At 38.8% G+C, this 21,025-nt stretch overlaps 1 protein-coding gene and 1 pseudogene across 1 annotated transcript; both read right to left on the reverse strand.

Moving 5' to 3' along the window:
• Positions 1–1,240: 1,240 nt before the first annotated feature.
• LOC101637894 lies at positions 1,241–7,371 on the reverse strand (annotated as a pseudogene).
• Positions 7,372–14,892: 7,521 nt separating this feature from the next.
• LOC101638215 (olfactory receptor 2A2-like) lies at positions 14,893–15,825 on the reverse strand. The gene has a single exon (XM_004713983.1). The coding sequence runs from the start codon at positions 15,823–15,825 to the stop codon at positions 14,893–14,895; it is 933 nt and encodes a 310-aa protein (XP_004714040.1).
• Between the last annotated feature and the right edge of the window lie 5,200 nt (positions 15,826–21,025).

Below are 21,025 nucleotides of genomic sequence, written 5' to 3' on the forward strand. Positions count from 1 at the left end.
TTTGAGCCTCCTCTTATTATATGGACTTCTGGTGGTGTAGTGTTTATGAATTGGGCTGTAATCTTCATGGCTGGTAGGTCAAAACCACCAGCAGCTCTGAGAAAGATTCGGCTTTCTGTTCTCATAAACAGTTATACTCTTAGAAACACACAGGAAGTCATTATGAATCAGTATTGTCTTGATGGTAAAGAGTCAGTTGGTCATTGTATTATATGGTGCTAAAGATTTGAAATGTAGAATAGGCAAATACATAAAACAGCTATGATGTGTCAACAGAGCTTGGAGGAAGGAGAAAATGAGGGCCATTACTCAAGGGGTACTGAGTTTCTGTTTGCAGTCATTTAAAAATATTGGAAGGGAATAATAGCGAAGATAGATAATTTTGTCAGTGAATTGTACACTTGAGACACCTAAAATACTATGTGCTATATATCTCTCAACATAATAAAACATTTGAAAATGAGAGAAAGATTAAAATGACAGTATTCATATACTTAAGATCATTACATTTTTAAGAAACATACTTTTCTGAATGCTCCTGAACTTTTGTGAGAGACTGTGAATGCTAGGCTTTTGAGAAAGGTTTTCCTTTGATATTTTTATGACAACACTGAAAAATGGACTCTCTCCAAGCCAAGGGTTGTATCTCTAGCTACACAAAAATGTGAGGGATATAAACGATAAGAGATAATAATAACCAGAACATTGTCAGTTGCTGTTAAGTGGACCCCCACTCATGATGACTTCATGTACAAAAGAACTAAATTCTTCCTGGTCACGTGTCATCTCCATGGGCAACTACACATTGAACGGTTCACTCCATAGGATTTATATTAGCTCGTTTTTATGAGCAGGTTTTTGTTTGTCTTAGTCTAGAAGCTCCAATAACACTGTTCAGCATCATAATATATCAAGCCGTCACAGACAATAAGGTGTTTGCTACACATGACACCTAATTGACTGGAAATTAAACCTGGATTTCTGGCTAGATCATGAGATTCTACCACTGAATCACCGCTGCTCCCTAAATAACCATTATTCAACACGAAATGTACTTCACCGAAGCCAGTTTTTAAAAATTAGGATGAGTGAGAAACAGAAAAATTACGTACATTCCTATTTAATAGTTCCAACTTCCATCAGTAGTTGGATAACTTGTCAGGTGTCTTGGAGTTCATGCCAAATTGTAGTAACCCTATAGACAGTAGTAGGAAACCCTGTCTGTTCCTGTGTCATGCTCTCAATCGTTAATCTTGAACCCAATGTTGCAGCCGCCGTATAAATCTATATTGTTGAAGGCCTTTTCCTTAGACTGGGTTCTCTAGAGAAGCAAAAGGAGTGGTCTTTACATATGTATCTATAGAGAGAAATTCATATTGAGAAAGAGTTCACAGGGTTGTAGAAGCAGGAAAGTGCCCAGCTGAGACTCCTTCCAAGCCTGTGGGTCAGAAGCTATGCTGGAGGTCTCTTTTGACACATCTCACTGTGGAGGCTGATGATCAGGAGGAAGACCACAGGTTGGTGGCTGGTGCTGTATCTGGACAATGAATCCAACCTCCACACATCTTTCTTGCTTTGAAACCATGCATTACTCCCTTGTTCTGTTCAAACAACTGCTTCTTGCTTTCTGGGACTGCTTCTTGTACAGGGTCCTCAGAAGCACAATGAAGTGTTCCCAGAATTATCATGCTTCTCAATGTTTTCTATTATTGTTATATCCACACGATGAAAATTAGGAAATCAAAAGAGAACGTGCTCAGCATATCTTAAATGGAAAGAACACAGGAAAAGATTCAGGCCTCAAGTTGCAGTATTGAAAGTGTCTATTGGCACAATATTGAGTGATGCAGGAAGCATCAAAAGAAGATGACAATAATACACAGATTCGCTGTACCAAATATAACTAGTCAACATTCCACCATTTAAGGAGGTAGAATATGAGTAAGAACCAATGATACTAAAGGAAGAAGTTCAAGGTGCACTCAAACCCTGGGTCAAAACAAGACTAGGTATTGATGAACTACCAGATTAAATGTTTCAATGAGCTGACAATTTACTGGAAACATGCACTGGTAAATATCAGGAAATTTGGAAGACAGCTATTTGGCCAAATAACTGAAAGAGGTCCATGTTGGTATCCATTTCAAAGAAGGGATGGTGATCAAACAGAATGCTCAAATTACAGAACAGTATCATTGATTTCATGCGCAGGCAAAATTTGATAAAGATCATCTGAAAATGATTGCAGCGGTACATTGATAGGGAGCTTCCAGGGGTTCAGGCCTGATTCAGAGGAAGATGTGGAACGAAGGACATCATTACTGATGACAGATGGATCTGGACTGAAAGTAGAGAATAGCAGAAATGTTTACTTGTATTTTTGTTTTGACCATGCCAAGGAATGCAACTGTGCGGATCCTAACAAATTATGGATAAACTCGAGAAGAATGGAAATTCCAGAATGCTTCATTGTGCTTCTGCGGAAATTGTACCTCAATCAACAGGCAGTTGTGTGAACAGAACAAGGGAGTGGTTTAAGATCAGGAAAGGGATGCAGCAGGGTGTTATCCACTCACCATACATATTCAATCTGCAGGCAGAGCAAATAATCACAGAAGGTGGCTTATCTGAAGAAGAACGGTGCATCAAGACTGGAGGAACGCTTACTAACAACCTGGGACATGCAGATGACACAACCTTGTGGCTGAAAGTGGGGAGGACTTAAAGCACTTGTTGATGAAGATCAAGGATTACAGCCTTCGGTATGGATTAGAATTCAATGTCAAGAAGACCGAAATCTTCATAACAGGACTAATAATTAACATCAGGATAAATGGAGAAAAGACTGAAGTTGTCAAGAATTTTGTCTTGCTTGGATGCACAATCAATGCTCATGGAGGCAGCAGGCAAGAGATCAAACTAAGAGTTGCATTAGGTAAATCATCTGCACAAGACCTCTTTATAATATTAAAAAATAAGGATGTTACTTTGATAACTAAGGTGTGCATCACCCAAGCCAAGGTATTTCAATCACCTCATATGCATGTGAAAGTTGGTCATTGAATAAAGAAGACCAAAGACAAATCGACGCATTTGAATTGTGGTGCTGGAACCGAATATTGACAGTACCATGGACTACTGAAAGGACAAACCGATCTATCTTTGAAGAAGTATGAGCTCCTTAGAGACAAGGGTATTGACATTCCGTCTTACATATTTGGACATATTTTCAGGAGAAACCAGTCCCTGGAGAAGGGCATCGTGTTTAGTGAAGTAGAGGGCAGCGAATGAGAGAAAGGCCCTCAGCGAGACGGAATGATACTGGCTGCAACGTATCCCTTAAGCATGGGAACAGTGGTGAGGAAGACATGAGACTGGGCAGTCTTTCATTCTGCAAGTTACTGTGGTTTGGAACCAACCGCATGATACCTAAAAACAGCAGCATAACAAACCAAACAATACTAAATATAAAAAGATAAAACTTCATTTTTAAAAGGTTTCAATAAATGCAAGTATTGTTTGCTTGTTTGTTTACTGTATTGAAAGACTCAATGGTGTAGAACTGTAACTTCTCCAGAAATTCATTTTAGATTCAATGAAGTCCCAAGCACAATTGCAGTAGATTTCCTCTCCTGAAAAATGTTCAGCCAATTAAAGGCAGATTAAAAAGTCAAACGGCCATGACCAGCCACAATGGCACCCGACGCTAACAACAGCAACATCACAGTGGCATGTTTCCAGCCAAAATCCAGCTGATGGCAGCAATGACATCATTTGTCCCATATTCTTTTCTGCTTGAATTTTTGGCAGTTTTCTGTAGATCTACTGCTGCAACCATTTTTGAATTTTCTCCGACAAAATTGTACTTGCATATTATATTTATTATTTCATTCATGAATTTCTGCATTTGGTTGAGTCATCTTCCCTTGGAACAGTCTCAAATATGGATCTCTACCACTCAGTTGGCCAGGTAGCTCTCTTCCAAATTTCTTGGAATAGATAAGTGAGTGTTCACAGCGTGGCTTCAGTTTTTGAAATGTTTCCATTAGTATTCCACCAATTCCTTTATTTTCTTCTAATACCTTCAGTGCAACTTGGACTTCTTTTTTCAGTACCACTGGTTCTTGATCATAAGCTACCTCTTGAATGGGTTATATGCCTACCAGTTATTTTTTGGTACAGTGAGTCTTTGTACTCCTTCAATCTTCTTTTATTTCTGTATCATTCTACATAATTATATCCATAGAATTTTGCATTACTGCAACTCAAGTTTTGATTTTTTTCGGTTATTTCAGCTGGAAGCATGCTGTGTATACTTTTTTTGTTGTTTTGTTTTTACTCCAGGTCTTTGCACTTTTCATTATGATATTATACATTTGTCTTCTGGTGGTATCCTTTGAAACTTTGTGTTCAGATCTTTTATTTCATCACTTCTTCCATTTGCCCTAGCTACTCTGCATTTAGGAGAATTTTCAGTATCTCTTCTGACATTTCCTTTGGTCTTTCCTTGCTACCATGTCTTTAGTGACCTTTTGCTTTCTTCATACGTGATGTCCCTCAGGTCTTCTATCGTTACCGTTCAGTGTATCAAATCTTTCTTTTTAGATGATCTCCAAATCCTGGCGGGATATATCAAGATTTTATTTTGACTCTTGTGTTCAAGTGTCAATTTTCATCTGCTTCAACCTGACCTTGCCTATGAGCAATTGCTGATCTGTTTCTTAGCAAGCCCCGTTCATATTTTTACTGGTGATAATTTAACTAGAAGAAATATCACAAATGTAATTGAACACAATAATAAATTGAAAGCCTTGCATGTTTTCCAATTCAAGCACATGGTCCATTTCACATTGTATGTCTATTTAGTTGCCAAAGACTCTCAATGAATTCACCAAAGTCTCTATACTATTCTTTATATTCTTTATGACATTTATTTATAAACACTTAAAATTTAATATAGTTGATATAGTATCACTGTATTCTGCTATATAAAATATGATTATTTTGAAATTAATTTTATATGAAGGCATTTTACTAAACTATCTTATTAAACATTATGTTATTTCAGAGTATTCAAGGGAGCATGGACCTGACCACACATTGATTCTGGAGTTCTGGATTCCAGAACTCTTGGAGTTTTAAGTCATCTAGCTTTAAGTTGTCTAGTTCATTATAACAACAAGATAAGATGACATACAAATATATCAAAAGAATTGTATGAATTTGTATTTGATGTTCATGACAAAATGGTATTAGTTAGCCTTATTCGTCTACTCTGTTGCCTAAACTGATGTCTGCATCTGTAAACCCTGTATTTTCATGTTAGGGTCCTTCTTTCAACTTCACACTAAAAAATGGGGATCTCGATTACCCATGCTTCCACTTCTTCTGTCACACAAATGGTACTGTTGTATCCTTTAGAATGTAAGTATTACATGATTTAGATTTTTATAGTTTCCATTTTGCTTAGGAATCTTTGCTTCTCTCTGGTTGAAATTAATGCTGACAGTCATGTTGTCACAGTTTAAACATAAATCAGTAATAGATAGTTTCTGAGAACTAGTTTTTTGTTTTCTTTAACACTTCAAACATATATATTGTTGAGTGCCTGCATGCTCATAATGTGTACACATTCACACATGTGTGCTAATTGGTAAACATATATATGCATATACACACTCACTTTAATATGCATTAATTATATCATTAAGATTATTTTACCTTCAAAGGACAAAAGACCACACTTAAAATAACTTAAACAGTGAGATTTATTTTCTTATTTTGTATCTAATGATAGAGAGACTACACACACTGGCATGGTGGATTTGGATGCTCAATCTGGTGCCCAGGAACATAGATTCATGAGGACCAAACTCACACACTTAGGACCAAAACCACCTCACACCTATGTACAGTACTGTACATAGGGCACTAGTCACCTCTCCATTCCTCAAACTGTCGATCATTGGGTTTAGCATTGTGTTGAAAAGGCTATAGAACAATGACAAAACCTTCCTTTGCTCTTGAGAATGGCTGGATTTGGGCACAAGTTATCTGATCATGCCACTGCTAAACAAAATTCCCACCATCAGAGATGGTAGGAGCAGGTGAAAAAGGCCTTCCTGCATCTCTCCCAGTCTGGATCTCCAGGATGGCAGGGAGGACACAGGTGTAGGAGGCCAGCACCAGAAAGAGGAGCCCCACTAAAATGCACCGAGAGATCATGAAGAAGACCACTCAGTTGAGTCTGGTGTCTGCACAGGCCAGTTTCAATACTGACATGATCTGACAGAAGTGGTTGAAGGTTTGTGGACTGCAGAAGGGAAGTCTCAGAATTAGAGTGATATGGACCAGAATCAAGAGGAAGCTAAACACCCAGGAAGTGCTGCCCACAGCTGTGCACACTCTCCAGTTCATGGTGATGGTGTCTTGGAGACGGTGGAAGATGACCATAAGATATTAGCAGCCAAGTCAGGCACTCAGTGTGAGCAAAAGTCAGATACAAAAACGTCTGACATACTCATGGACCAAAAGTTATAGTTTTCTTCTGTATCACGAGTTTTCAAGCATCGTAGGGGTAGTGCTGGAGCTATAGTATCTGTCAATGATGGCCAAGTGGGAGAGGAGGAAGTGCATGGGGCTATGTAGTTGGGGTTCCAGCCAGATGAGCCCCACGTTGGTCCCATTTCCCATAATGGTGAGGGTGTAAAATAGCAAAAATATTCCAAAGAGGAAAAGCTCCTGCATGGGCTCAACCTGGAAGCCCAGCGGGGTGACTACTGTGATCACTTCTCATTGCTCCTCATGTCCTTTTGACTGCTATGATGTGCTTATAACAGAAAATTCAAAGCTGAGGTATACTCACTGCCATTGAGTTAATTCCAACCCATATCAGCCCCATGTATAGAAGAGGGAAAGAAAGTTTAGCACATTAGTTATGAGAACTCTGATAAAATAACAATCAGTGATTTGTCTCTAATGCAGCCCCGGTGTATAAATTTTGACCTGTAAAATTTATAGTATTTCTTTTGCTTCATAAAATTTCTAATAGTTAGTAGAATATCTTCCCTCGGGAGCTTTGACAGCGTTAGAGGTTGCACATCGATTAACTGTAAGGTTGGCAGTTTGAACCCCAGAAGCTCTGAGGAGGAAATGTCTGACAGTCTGCTTCCATAAAGATTCCAGCCCAGGACACCCTGGTGGGCAGCCGTATTCTGTCACACAGGGTTTCCATGAGTCGGAATCAACTTGATGGCATCCAACAGCAACATAGGTACCTATGTCACTTAAGGTGTCTTTGCTAAATTCTTCTAGAATGTTACATTGCTGGGATGAGGAAGAGGACCCCTGGTAGTGTAGTGAGTTACACATTGGGCAACCAGCCCCAAAGTCCAGCAGTTCAAGCCCATGAGCTGATCCATGAGAGAAAGAAGAAGCTTTCTCTTCCTGTAAAGAGTTATAATACAGTTGTTCAGTGCTTTCTCTGACTTGGTGTAGTCAAGAAACCCTGATTCCAACACTGAATTATACCTTAAGGAGCAGCCCAGGTGGCACTCTGGTGAAGTGCTTGCCTTCCACTGAAGACCACTCACTTCTTGAGAGAAAGATGTGCCGTCCACTTCCATAGAGATTTACAGCCATGGAAGCCCTCTGAGGCAGTTCTGTCCTGTCCCATAGGGCTACTGAGTGGAAGCCAACGCGGTGGCTTCTGGTTGGACTTTGTCTCATTTGAACATTACTTTAGTGGATTCACACTCCTTGACTAAGGGAGGTGTTATTTATTGGGTCTTTCTGGTGGTCTCACATCAATTTCTCACCAACTCCCATTTTCTGTGTAGCAAAAGTCATGGATATATGAATGTAAAAATCCTTCAGCCTAAAAAATATAGCAACTAGAATTAAAACTGTTGCCTGTATGCTGATGTTTTTATTTCTGGGTCTTCAGCTCTTTTCCATTGGTCTGAATATCTGTTGTTATACCAGTACCGCACTGTTTTGACCACTGTGACCGTATAATATGTGCTAAAGTCAGGTAGAGCAAGCCCTCCCACTTTGTCCTTCTTCTTGAGGAGTTCTCTGCTTATTCTGGGCTTCTTTCCTCTCCATATGAAGTTGGTAATCAGTTTTTCCCAATTCTTTGAAGAAGGGTGATGGTATTCATATCAGGATAGCATTAAACTTATATAGTGCCTACGGAAGAACTGACATCTTTACTATATTGAGTCTTCCAATCCACAAGCATGGGGTATTCTTCCATTTGTTGAGGTCTCTCTTGGTTTCTTATAATAGTGTTCTATAGTTTTCCTTGTACAAATCTTTCATTTTTTTTAGTCAGGTATAGCCCTAGATATTTCAATTTGTGTTTGGCTATTGTAAAGGGTACTACCTTTTTAATTGCCTCTTCTGTAGTCCTGTCTGATGTGTATAGCAGACAGATAGACTTAAACACACACACACACACACACACACACACACTGTTGCAAGCTTAATTATATATTGAGTTGGGCTGCTTATCACATGATGTGTAGATCCTACCCACCGTGTGTTCCACAGGAGAAACAAGGCATGTCTTCGGCTAAAGCATTACAGCATCCCAAACTGATGGAGCATCACAATGAGTAGGAAGTGGCTTGACAGTAAATTAGGTTTCTGGATTACAAATGCTACAGTGTATAACATTTCAGATAATGACAATGACCTGTTAGGTTGACTTTCATATTTTTCTCAATTTAAGGCAATACAATTTCATTTTAATTTTGTTACTTTTCAACAGTACTTCTTAAAAGTGACTTAAAGGTTTTTTTCCTTAAATCTAAAGAGCGCAAAAATATATGTTTCCATATTTATTTTTAAAGCAAAATGTTACCTGTTTCCAGATATATAACACAGGAAAAGTAAGATTGTTTCAGTAATAAAAAAATTTACTGATAGAACTTTCCCCTCAAAATTGGTTAAGTGACCATGATAATCAGTTTATTGCACTGTGGGTGAACTCAGCCATCCCCAAGAATAACCGTGAAAATGTCATCTTAGGAAAATACGATCTGTCAACTGCAACAACATCGTTGCTTTAGCAGGAAAAAAATGGTGAAATGTTTTTCAAGTAGCTATGAGATTGAAACTGAATCTTGTTAACACATTCCTTCTGCGCAGCAGAGAAAAGTCCCAGATGATGTTCTTTTCTCAGATGAAGGATATTCTGGGATATAAGAGGAGCAGATAGTTCTCAGCAGAGCAAGAAAGGGTAGGTGGGTCAGGGGGCCAAGGGACATAACACCTCTGGAATCACTTTCTTCCTTTGTAAAGGAGGAAGCAGGTTTGGATGGCATTTAATTCACTTTCAGGTTGGCACACAGAGCCAGACACATCTACTGCCATGAATGTGACCAAGAGGGGAAGAACTGAGAGAAGTTACAGATGTAGGTACTGACACGGTGGGCACTGGATGGTACTCTGTTGACCCATAGTGTAAGGAGGCCATCCACAGTAATGGCATTTATCTCTCCCTTCCTAAACTTGATGGTCTCTGCCAGTGTCCTGTTCTCTCCTGAAGTAACCATTCATCAGTCATCAATGATGGCTTACGCACAGAGCTACAATCTCTGGCATTTCCCCCAAATTAGTCTGAACACACAGGAACACTTCTGGAGGTGAAGTGAGGGTTGGATGCCTGCTCTTGAAGCAGGACCAGCGGACCATGACTGACACCCTTTCCCTCTTGATAACTGGAATTGAACACAGGGGTGTTGAGGAAGAACATGGATCGGCAGCCTTGTCCTCTGCTTATGTACAGATGAACCCCTTCCCCAGACACATACCTGGAATCCAGGAAGAGGGCCCCAAAGAATCATTGTGCCAATAGATGGCAGGCTCAGCAGGCACTATGGAAGCTACCTTCATCCTCTTGGATGTCCATCTTTGTCATCCTTGTTTGCCTTGATGCAAGGAACAAACTCAGGAAAATGGAGAAGAATGCACACTCTCACAGATGTTGGCAGGAATTTCATCTGCCACAAGCCAGGCTTTCTGGATTATGTCAAAGAGTATGTTGTTTCTCATAGCTTCCATTGAGTTGGCTCCAACCCATACATAGCCGCCCTGTGCACAACCCAAGGACACACTGTCCAGTCCTGCACCGGTGGTCCTCACAGGTGTTTCTGTGCCCAAGTCCGTTGTTGCAGCCACAATGTCAATCCATCTCATGAAGGTCCTTCCTCCCTCCTGCCACCCTCAACTTAACCAACCATGATGTCCTTCTCCAAGGACTGGTCCGTGGACTCTCCTGACAATATGTTCAAAATATATAAGATAAAGGCTTGCCATCTTTGTCTCTGAGGAGCCCTATTTCTTTCTAGACAGATTTGTTTGTCCTTTTAGCAGTCCATGATATTCTTTTGCAGCACCACAATTCAAATGCATCGATTCTTCTTTGGCCTTCTTGATTCAATGTTCAACTTTCATGCATATGAGGCCATTTAATATACCTTGGTTGGGGTCAGACACACCTTAGTGCTCAAAGTAACTTCCTGGTTTTCAATACTCTAAAGAGGTCTTGTGCTGCAGATTGACCTAAAACAGCTTGTCTTTTCATCTGTTAACTGCTGCTTCCATGAGCATTGATTCAATATCTAAGCAAGACAAAATCCTTGGCCACTTTAACCTTTTGTCCATTTATCATGATGTTACCTGCTGGTCCAGTGGTGAGGATTTTAGTCTTCTTTACACTGAGTTTTCATCCTCATAGAAGGCAGCAATCCTTGATCTTCATTAGCAAATGCTATAAGTCTTCCTCATTTCCGGCAAGTGACGGTGTCATCTGCATGTTCTACGTTGTTAACAAGTCTTCTTCCAATCTTGATGCATTATATTTTTCTAATAATCCATCTTCTCAAATTACTTGAACCATGTATGGATACAATAAATTTGGTGATAGGACACAAACCCGATTCACACCTTTCCTGATTTTAAACCATGCAGTATTTTCTTGTTCTGTTCACATAACTGACTCTTGATCCATGTGTAACTTGGGTCTTGACCATCAGTTGTGTCTGTCCCTATGATCCCCGTATGAAAAGGTTAAGATTTCTTTTTATGATGATACATAGGATTCCTTGGAGAACTTGTTGCGGTAACTCCTCAAAAGCATATATCCTCCCAAGGGAGAGAAATCTATTTATCTAATTATAAATGATACTGTAAAATGAATAATCAAAACTACAAATATTTTTTATAATTTTGAACTCATAGCCACTGAGTGTTATTTCCCTTGTGCTCATCTATCTTTCTACTTCTAGTCACTCCCTAAATCTTTGCTCTGTTTTTAACCCCCTGCCCCAGAATGCCCACTGCACTTACAGTAGACATTCTCATCAACTTTTTGCTGGAAGCATTTAAGTGTTAAATTAAATTATCTTAATGTTGTTGGTTAAATTCTCTTAATGTTGTTGGTTGGGGCCATTAATTCTATTCCAAATCATAGCAACCCAGCATACAATCATTGTGATGTTTGAGCCTATTCCTGCAGACACTGTGCTAATCGATCTTGCTATGGACCTTCCTCTTTTTCACTGGCCCTCTACACTACTGATCATGATGTCCTTCTATGGGGACTGGTCTCTCTTGATACCATGTCCAAAGTGTGGGAGGCTGAGTCTCCCCATCCTTGCTTCTAATGACCATTCTGGCTGCATTTTCAAGGTCATCTCAAAAACAGATTTGACACATTGAACACTTATGGCAGACGATATGAGGAACTGTGGGGTAGAGAAGAGGCAGGGCAATATTAAACATACTTGTCATTTTTATTTCCATAAAGAATGAATTATTTTGGATATCCACTTGCTATATAAGAAACCACAAGCATAACTTAAATGTAAAATCCTTGTTAAGAGTTCTACCATTTGAATATAGAGATTGATTTTAGAAAGTAGGATTATTTTGTTTCAAACATTTTTATTTTAAATAAATTCAAACTTACAGAGAATTTCCAAAATTATACTAGGAATTTTTATGTACTTTCACCCATATCCAGCAAATCTTATCATCTTAAATTTTGTTCAAAATAATAATAGAAACAACGTTTTGGGTGATTGTGGATATTTGAAATAAAGGACAGCAATGATATAAGGGATAGAAGGGAAGTGTCTCTTAAGCTTTTTATACGGTAACTTCGTTAACAGCAATAGCTCTCTGCAACGCAGAATAGTATTATTCAGAAATGAAATTGCTTACTTGTAAATTTATATTTTGAACTTTAATGAAACCACTGTTTGTTTGTTTGAAACAAGCTCATGTGCCACAAAAGACTGTCAGTTTCAATTCTACTATTCACCCATTTGTAGCCGCTCAGACCAGTGGTTGGATCTGATGGGTGAGGAATCTGGTGGGTTTTGAGGCTTTGACCCTTTCTCCTTTTAATTTAATTAACTTATTTACATTTATGATGTTGGGGGATTTAATACATATATCATATCATTCTGTATTTCAATCATGTCAAGTGCAATATACAATTGCTACCCTGATCATTTTCCAAACACTCTCTTTCTACATGGTCTATTTAACCTCTTAACCTCTTCTCCCTTTTACTCCACCACCATTACTATACCCCTCTCCCCCAGAATCCTTTGCCCTACTTGCTGTCCCTTTAGGTTCATCACTCCTGGGTTTCACAGACTGAAAAACGGAAAAGCGTCTAACATAGCTTTGAGAGGGTGACATCCACTGACATAACCCCTCTGAGATACCCTCTAATATGAACAAACAAAAAACAAATAAAATGATACAAGCCCAAAATACAGTCACTTTTGGAAACCCGATCATGACCACGACACAGCGTAGGGGTCAACTACTCAAAAAGTTTTTAACGGTTTTCATTTTAGTTATTTTTCCCATTTGTGTGGAAAAATCACCTCCAGAGGAAATTGAAATACTTGTATTTGATCGTCTCCCATCAAACCAGAACAATGACAGCATCTGTGTAACTGTCTTCTTTCTCCCTTCCTCTTCCACGTCCCTCCATTTTTTCCTCCCCTCCATCCTCCTCACAGTCCTCAAAGCCTTTTCCCATTGTGGACATGCTTCTTCTATAAGGATAGCATCGTGAAATCGTTATCTCTAAGAAAACATCAAACTTTGCTGAGCATAATGTGCTCCAATTGTCTCCATGTAATGAAGCATTTGACACACCTGCTAGTGTTTACAGATGAATAATATTCCATTTTTTGTGTATCAGAATTTGTTTATCCTGTTCTTTCAGACAGGGTTTTTATTTTGTCCATCCTTTTGCTGTTATATACACTGCTGAGATAAAGATGAATGTGTATATATCCATTCATGTTTTGTTCTGTATTTATTTAGGGCCGATAACAAGTATAGGGATTCTAGGATCATATAACATTTCTATTCGCCATTGTTTATGAAATGCCATAGTAACTTGACCCTTGTGCAACCCACCAGTAATGTCTGAGCATTTCAATCACTCCACAACCTCTCCAGAATTTATCATTTTAAGCTTTTTGAATTTTTCTAAGAGCATATTGACTAAGGCCTTCAAGGAGATGGATTGACTTCAACAATGGGCTCAGGCATAGGAACAATTGTCTGGACAGTACAAGGTTTTGTTATGTTGTGCAGAGGTCACTGTGGGTTGGAACCAACTCAATGGCACTGAACAACAACAACAACAACATGCTCAAGATGTGCAGAGCACATTATAAGATTCCAAAGAGGGAATTAGCATCGAGTTTTAGTCTTGTGGGTATATTGAAACATGTAACATAAACCTATGAAAAATATTTTTGTTTTCATAATAGCTGGAAGAATAACCCTATCTATATGATAAATTTCTGCTGAAACACTGCACAAAATTTTATAGACCGTCCTGTTAGTGTCACCCCAGGAAGTCTGTTATGGCTCCCCAACTCACCCCACTCTAACTTCCCCCATCCTATCTTCCCCTGTTGATATCAATAGCAATCTCTTAGCTAAAGGTTAGGCAAAGGACAGACTTACTGATTTTACCACCATTATCATAATAGGAGCTTTTTACCCTGGTGTTCTCAAATCTTGAAAGTGTTTTGCTACATAAAAGAGAAATGATATTGACTGTACCAAAGTTGCCTCTTATATTTTGATTTGTATGAGAATTTATGTGAGAGTCTCTACAGGGATCATATTTCCCCTCTTCATACTTATCATAACCCACAAATATATGTAGCAGTGGAGTTTTTCTAAAAATCCTTTCAACTAGGTTCATTTAAACACAAACAAGTACATTTCATACATTTGATCATAATTCTTGAACAATGCATTACAATGTATTTTTTGATTCTACATGGATTAATACTTTCTTCATCCTTTTCCTTTTTCCTCCTAAGTATTTCTATTACGTACTTCAGAATTTCTCAATTACTTTTTTTTATTGTCATCACAACTGATAATGTAGAAGTATATTTCCCTGAGTCATGCTCTCTATGAAATTTCTCTTTTATTTAGAAGATTTCTACCAAGGTCTTAGTTTCATGCTTGTGTTTCCAGTTACAACTAGATGATAAAGAGCCATATTTCTCCTAGTTGATCATCCATAATGAAGTATGAAAGCAATTTTCTAACATTTTCCCCACATAGTCATATTTCTGAATTTTAAAATCAACATTTTTGATATAGATGGGGTATTGTAATTTTCCTGTCCGAATTCTAAAACAGGTACTCAAACTAAGAGTTCATGTTTTTCAATTGAAATTGGTTCCATTTCTCAGATCTAAAATTAGAATATTTCCCATACTTCAATCATATATGTTTAGTGTGGATTGGTTTTGAGTTTTATCCAATCAGCAAACCATATCTCTTATGGACAAAACAAACAGAAAACCTCCCCTGAACCTTTCCATTCTGTCACGTGGCCCTGGTCTTCTGCAGCACCCTGTAGAAGGCACTTTTGACCTGGGCATTCCTCAGGCTGTAGATGAGGGGGTTCAGTGTTGGGTTGAAGAGGCCATAAAACATTGAAAGAATTTTCTGCTGTTCCTGTAGTTGATCACTGTTTGGGATTAAATAGACCATCATGGCTATGCCAAAGTAGAACCCAACCACACAGAGGTGGGAGGAGCAGGTGGAGAAGGCCTTTCTTCGGCCCTCCCCAGACTGGATCTTCAGGATGGCCCTGAGGATGCGCATGTAGGAGACCAGCATGAAGGAAAGGGGTCCGACTAAGATAAACACACAGGCAGAGAAGATAAGTATTTCATTAATGGAGGTGTCAGCACAGGCTAACTTGAGGACAGCTAAAACCTCACAGAAGATATGATTCACTTCCCGGGGTCCACAGAAGGGTAATCGTAAGAGGAGGATTGTATGTATGAGGGACAAGGAAATCCCACAGGCCCAGGATATGACAGCCAGGGAAATGCACACCTTCCAGCTCATGATGACTGTGTACTGGAGAGGGTGGCAGATGGCCACATACCTGTCATAGGCCATCACCATCAGAATAAAGCACTCGATGTCTGCAAAAGTCAAAAAGAAATACATCTGTGTGATACACGAGGCAAAGGAAATCGTTTTTTCATGTTTTGCTAGGTTTCCTAGTATTGGGGGGACATTGTTGGCAGCATAAGACAGGTCAAGGACAGCCAAGTGTGAGAGGAAGAAGTACATGGGGGTGTGCAGTCTGGGGTCCAACCAAATGAGCCCCAAGATCATCCCATTTGCCAGCAGACTGAAGACGAAGAACAGGGAGAAGATCACGCAGAGGAGCAGTTCCATGTCTGCAGTGAGGGTGAATCCCAGCAAGATGAATTCTGTGACCCGTGTGTGCTTGTCCCCCATTGCTTGTGGCAGCTTGTCAAGGACAGAAGTGTGATCATGGATCAGAACATGACAATGCATGACAATCAGGATTACTTACCTGACAATGATCCCTATTGAGTCAGCGTTTTCCCTTCGTGTGCGCTTACCATTTTGTGGGACATTAATTCAAAGTTTCATAAAAATGCCAAGAATTATATGCAGTCCTCTGTAATATGCAATTTTCATGTATATTTCATTGCTCCATTTCCTGATGTAAATGTGAGTTATGCCTATTTTCTGAACCATTTGATTTTATAGTCCACCCTGATGCCCATTTATCTCAAATTCTTCATTATTCTTTCCCATGAAAAAGCAGGGTCATAATTGAACAATAACGCAATGATCAGATTAAGACAATTGAATACGGCCATGACTGGCTTTTTTAATCGCTATCGTTGTCTGCCTTTTAATCAGAATTACAAGCTAAGGTCCCAGGTGATTTCGTCTCTTTAATCAGAAGTAGTCACTCAGGCCTCTGCCTGGTTGGACTTTGATATGTGAACAGCACAGATCAACATTTTGCAGGGTGTCCTTTTATTTGCGTTCCATGTTTGGATTCATAGTCTGTCTTTTGGCAGGGGAAGGAGGTGGGAGAAAAGAGCAAACAATGTCCCACATACTGCCTTCCAGTGTTAGGCAGACAACATTAATGTGTCCAACAGTTGATGGCACTAACTAGGATCACTTGTTCAGAGTGCTCTATATTTATTATAAAATTATACATTATTATGCTTTTACATATTAATTAAAATATTTATAATTTTGTATATGGATTATACAATTAACATTTTAATGGCCATTATCATATTATTTTTCATAGTCTAATTTCTGGGAAATATATTGAAAAGGAACCTTGAAGGGGCAATGGGTTATCCTAACTGCAAAGGCAGCAGGTTGCACCAGCCAGAGGCTCCATGGGAGAAAGATGAGTCTTAATGCTCCTTGTACAGATTTACAGTCTTTGAAGCACACAGGGCCCACTCTAGTCTGTCCTCTGGGGCCCCCTGAGTCAGAACTGACTCAGTGGCAGTGAGTTTTCAGCATGCTGAAACTATGATATAAATACCTTGTTTCTCATGAAAATTTTCGTGAGTAATTTTTATTCCCATGGATGAATTTTTTGGGTCAATTATTAGTAAAGTTTGAAAAATGGGAGTTCTAACTCTAATGATAAATTATTTGGCAATTATACTATAATAATGGATTTCATTGATTTATCTATCTACTAATTGATCCATGTGGAGTCACGGCTTTTCCTTTTTTCCAATGAATTAGAATCCACCTTAATAGTAGTGTAACTTGGTAGTGGACTTCAGTACATTTTTAATATATTCCCATAATTAAAAAAATCATTTTCATAAGTAGTTTCCCATATCCAACTTTTACATTCTATAACTCAGTCATGGACACCATCATTTCACGAAGGAAATATTTATAGCTTTAAACCAATAGATCAATTTTATTTGACTTCCTTCATTTAAAATTTTTATCGGATGGATCCATGCTTTAACTTACTTTAAAAAACAATTCAGCTTTACTGAGTTCCTTTAGGGAGTCAAACCTATTTGATTAAAATAAGAATAATGAAAACTATCTTGGTTATTATTATTAGTACTTGTACAATGTTTTGTTAGCACATTATGTTTAGGCAAAAGTATGTTTGAAAAATCAGACTAATATTATCTTAATTACATCTTTTTAAAAAGTATTTTCTTCCTATTAAGATATTCATATACTCTTAGATATTTCTCCCCTAAGATTTAAATCTTTTGCAAAAGTTTCTTTATAAAAAGTATAAAACTTTATTTAAAAGACTAAAGAAAATAACAACCCAAAATATAAAAGTAGTCATGATAATAACTTATAGATGTAATTATCTACTTAGTCTTGTGCATATATGTCATACATATCATTTATTTTCACATTTATGGAAGTTATTTATTTTTTCATCTAGAATCATATCATGTGAATTTTTCAATGACAAAATAGCTCTCTGTATTGTACTTTAAACAGTTGCATACTATTCCATTGCGTGTAAATGGGCATTAATTTAGACCATTATTAGTCTCTACTACAATTAGAGTATTATTACATGCTCAAAATTGGGGTTGTGATACACAGTCTGTAGAGCACAGTTGTACTGGGGGCATTATGGAGACACCAGAGGTGGAATCTGGTTATTGTTTTTTTCATGTGTTTTCTTTCCCAACTACGTTTGCATACCTGACTTAATAAGCTTTTTCTTCTTCATTACCATCCTTTCAAGTTGGGTGTAACAAAACAGTATCATTGAAGATGGAATGAAACTCTTCGGCAGCTTTAACACTGAAGCAGACCTACATATAAAGATTGTTAAGCAGATATCCCCACTTCCAACATCTGAATGGTCAGTAAGTTCATTCTCCACATAGGCAGTGCCTAAATGGGGCTATCAAGTCTTCCCTATAGTTCTAATTCTGAACAGCATAAGTAGCAGTCATTCTCTTCTATTTGTAATCTACCAAATCTTTGAGGACCAGAGTGATTTCAGAATCTAATTACAATCCAGGCTGAATGACAGTCTACAAAAGTCTCATTTAGACACAGTTATAGGACACACTTACCTCTGATATGATTAGCACAGCTGCGATTAAAACTTTGATTTCAGTTGAAAGAAGTTATGCTGGACTTGTCTGAAAAATACTGTGTGTGTGGATTTAGGCTAGGTAATGTATATAAATTACAATTTCACTATAATTGATGTGATTATAAATTACGGTGCCCCTACAGGACAGAGTCGAACTTCTCTTGTGAGTTTCCAAGATTGTATCTATTTACCAGAGTAGAAAGTCTCATCTTTTTACTCCAAAGAGATTAGTGACTTTGAACTGCTGACCTAGCAGCCCAATGTGTTACCCACTATACCACTGGGCCCCTTGGGTAATATATAAGGTCCTTTTATTCTGGGGGCTATAAGAGAATCTTATATGTGGCAATGCCTGCATATGATGCAAGTCATGCTTTTAGATCTGTCTTAATTTGTAGAGTTGTGCTGGCTTGAACCACCTGCAGCCAACACATTTGGGAGTGGTGGTGGGACAGAAGCTGAGGGAATCAGAGGGCAGAGCTCTGAGCCTACATGTAAGCCTGCAGGTAAAGGTGTACGTGCCTATTCCGTCAGTCTGTAGCTCACACACTGGGTCAGGATGCAATGTCACCCAGGATGGCACTGCACGCACAGTTTACAGTGCTCTCTGCTGCCACACTGCACTGATTCTATAGCCTGTACTGAACATCATGTCCCAATGCAAGCGAATGCCTTCCACATAAAAAGTAGGAGTTGATAACACTGCCTTTTCTTCAATATTCTGCTTTGTGCTAGAACTGCCCTACACAGGTGACCTGCTTCTGTAAGATGCTTTTGATGTCATTGGAGGAATAAATCCTAAATTGAGAAGTGTTTACTCCCCTTGGTGATGGTATTGCAACAGAGTTCTAATTAACCCTCCAAGATGACAAATTTTACTTTAGGATGAGCTGTGTCTCTACTGAAAACACATAATCCCCAAGGGTCATGAGACTTTGAGTCAATCTACTTTCTCCCTAAGGGAAAAAGGAATCCTTCAAGCTTCTCTCTGGAGGAGAGCAATGATGGTGTCTGGTTATCCTTGGAGGAAACTTCTAGGCAATGAGGAGGGCAATACAGACATCACATTCTATCCACTGTTTTTCAAACGTAGACTTTGTTAAAACCTGAGGTAGTCCATTAATAGATGAATAGATAATCTAAATGTGACATGCACACACAATGGAAAGTTACTTACAATATTGATATTGTATGGTGTGCCTTGTACTGCATGGTGCCACTGATATAAGATGTAGAATATGCAAATTCACAGAGACAACAATTGATCAGTGTTTAACTGGGGCTAGGCTGGAGGAAATGAGAATTATTGTCCAATAGATACTGAGTTTCTGTTTGCATTCATTTAAATGTTTTGAACATGAATAATGGAGATGGTTGGAGCATGTTGTAAATGTCCTTATGCCACTGATTTGCATACTTAAGATTCATTAAAATGGCAAATGTTAGACATATCCCAACATAATAAGACTTTTAAATATAGAGAGATATATTGCAAAACACAGTATCCATACCCTAAGAGTCATTACATTTTTATAAATCCATGCCTTTCTATAATTCCCAAGACAACTATTAAACAGATAGATTGTCCCAAAGCCAATGAAGGGGTGTATCTCTAACTGCGGGAGGGTGTCGTGGATACAGATGCTGGAGCATGATGGTAGCTTTGTGTAGCTACCTGTGGTTAGTTGCTGTAGACTTGGTCTTCAAATCATGTTAACCTTATTCACAAAAGAACATGATGGTAGCTTTGTGTAGCTACCTGTGGTTAGTTGCTGTAGACTTGGTCTTCAAATCATGTTAACCTCATTCACAAAAAAACTAAATGCTGCCTTGTCCTGTGTCATACCGGTAATCATTTATACATTGAATTGTTTTACTCCAAGGAATTTCCATTAGCTGGTTTTTAGGAGTATATCTTCTTTGTCTTAGTCTAGATATAAAGGTTCCCAAGAGAGTTCAAGAAGATAGCACCTAGTTAGATTCACCTGCCAGGAGCTCCTGCTGCCAGACCAGAAAATTGAGAGGTAAGGTGAAGGAGACTGGGCAGCAGAGTCCTGAAATTAGAATCAGGGTACTAGGGTCTCTCCTGAACCCCATTTTAAAATTTTCACTCGTAAAGCGAACCAAGCATGCACTAAATCGCTCTAGGTTTGGTGTGCAAGGCTTGTGGGCTCCAGGTGAGTGACCTAGTTTGGCAGCGAGTAGTGATTTCCCCAGGCTGATGCCTTAAAGGGGACAAAATCCCAGATGCGAGGAGAACCTCTGAAAGCTAGTCACAATAACCCACACCAGAGCTCCCCGCTGTTAGCTGCCTTGAGGTCACAGCCTGGGGCTAGTCATAGTCCAGGGGTGAATTCAGTGCCAGTTGTCTGAGAAGAAAACAACCTCTCTGATAAAGCTGCATCTCCTTCTCTGGGAGTCCGCATGGACAGCCCCCAAAGCAGGCCACTCCATAAGCCCAATATAAAAAAGAGAGAAAAAAATTTTTCTTGGTAAAAACTGGAAATCCCAGACTCATTGTTTAACTCAAAGGCAACTGATAGAATGAGTCCT

This window comes from Echinops telfairi, unplaced genomic scaffold (genome assembly GCF_000313985.2).
Source record: "Echinops telfairi isolate 266 unplaced genomic scaffold, ASM31398v2 ScPeMD7_23;HRSCAF=83, whole genome shotgun sequence".
Taxonomy (NCBI): domain Eukaryota; kingdom Metazoa; phylum Chordata; class Mammalia; order Afrosoricida; family Tenrecidae; genus Echinops; species Echinops telfairi.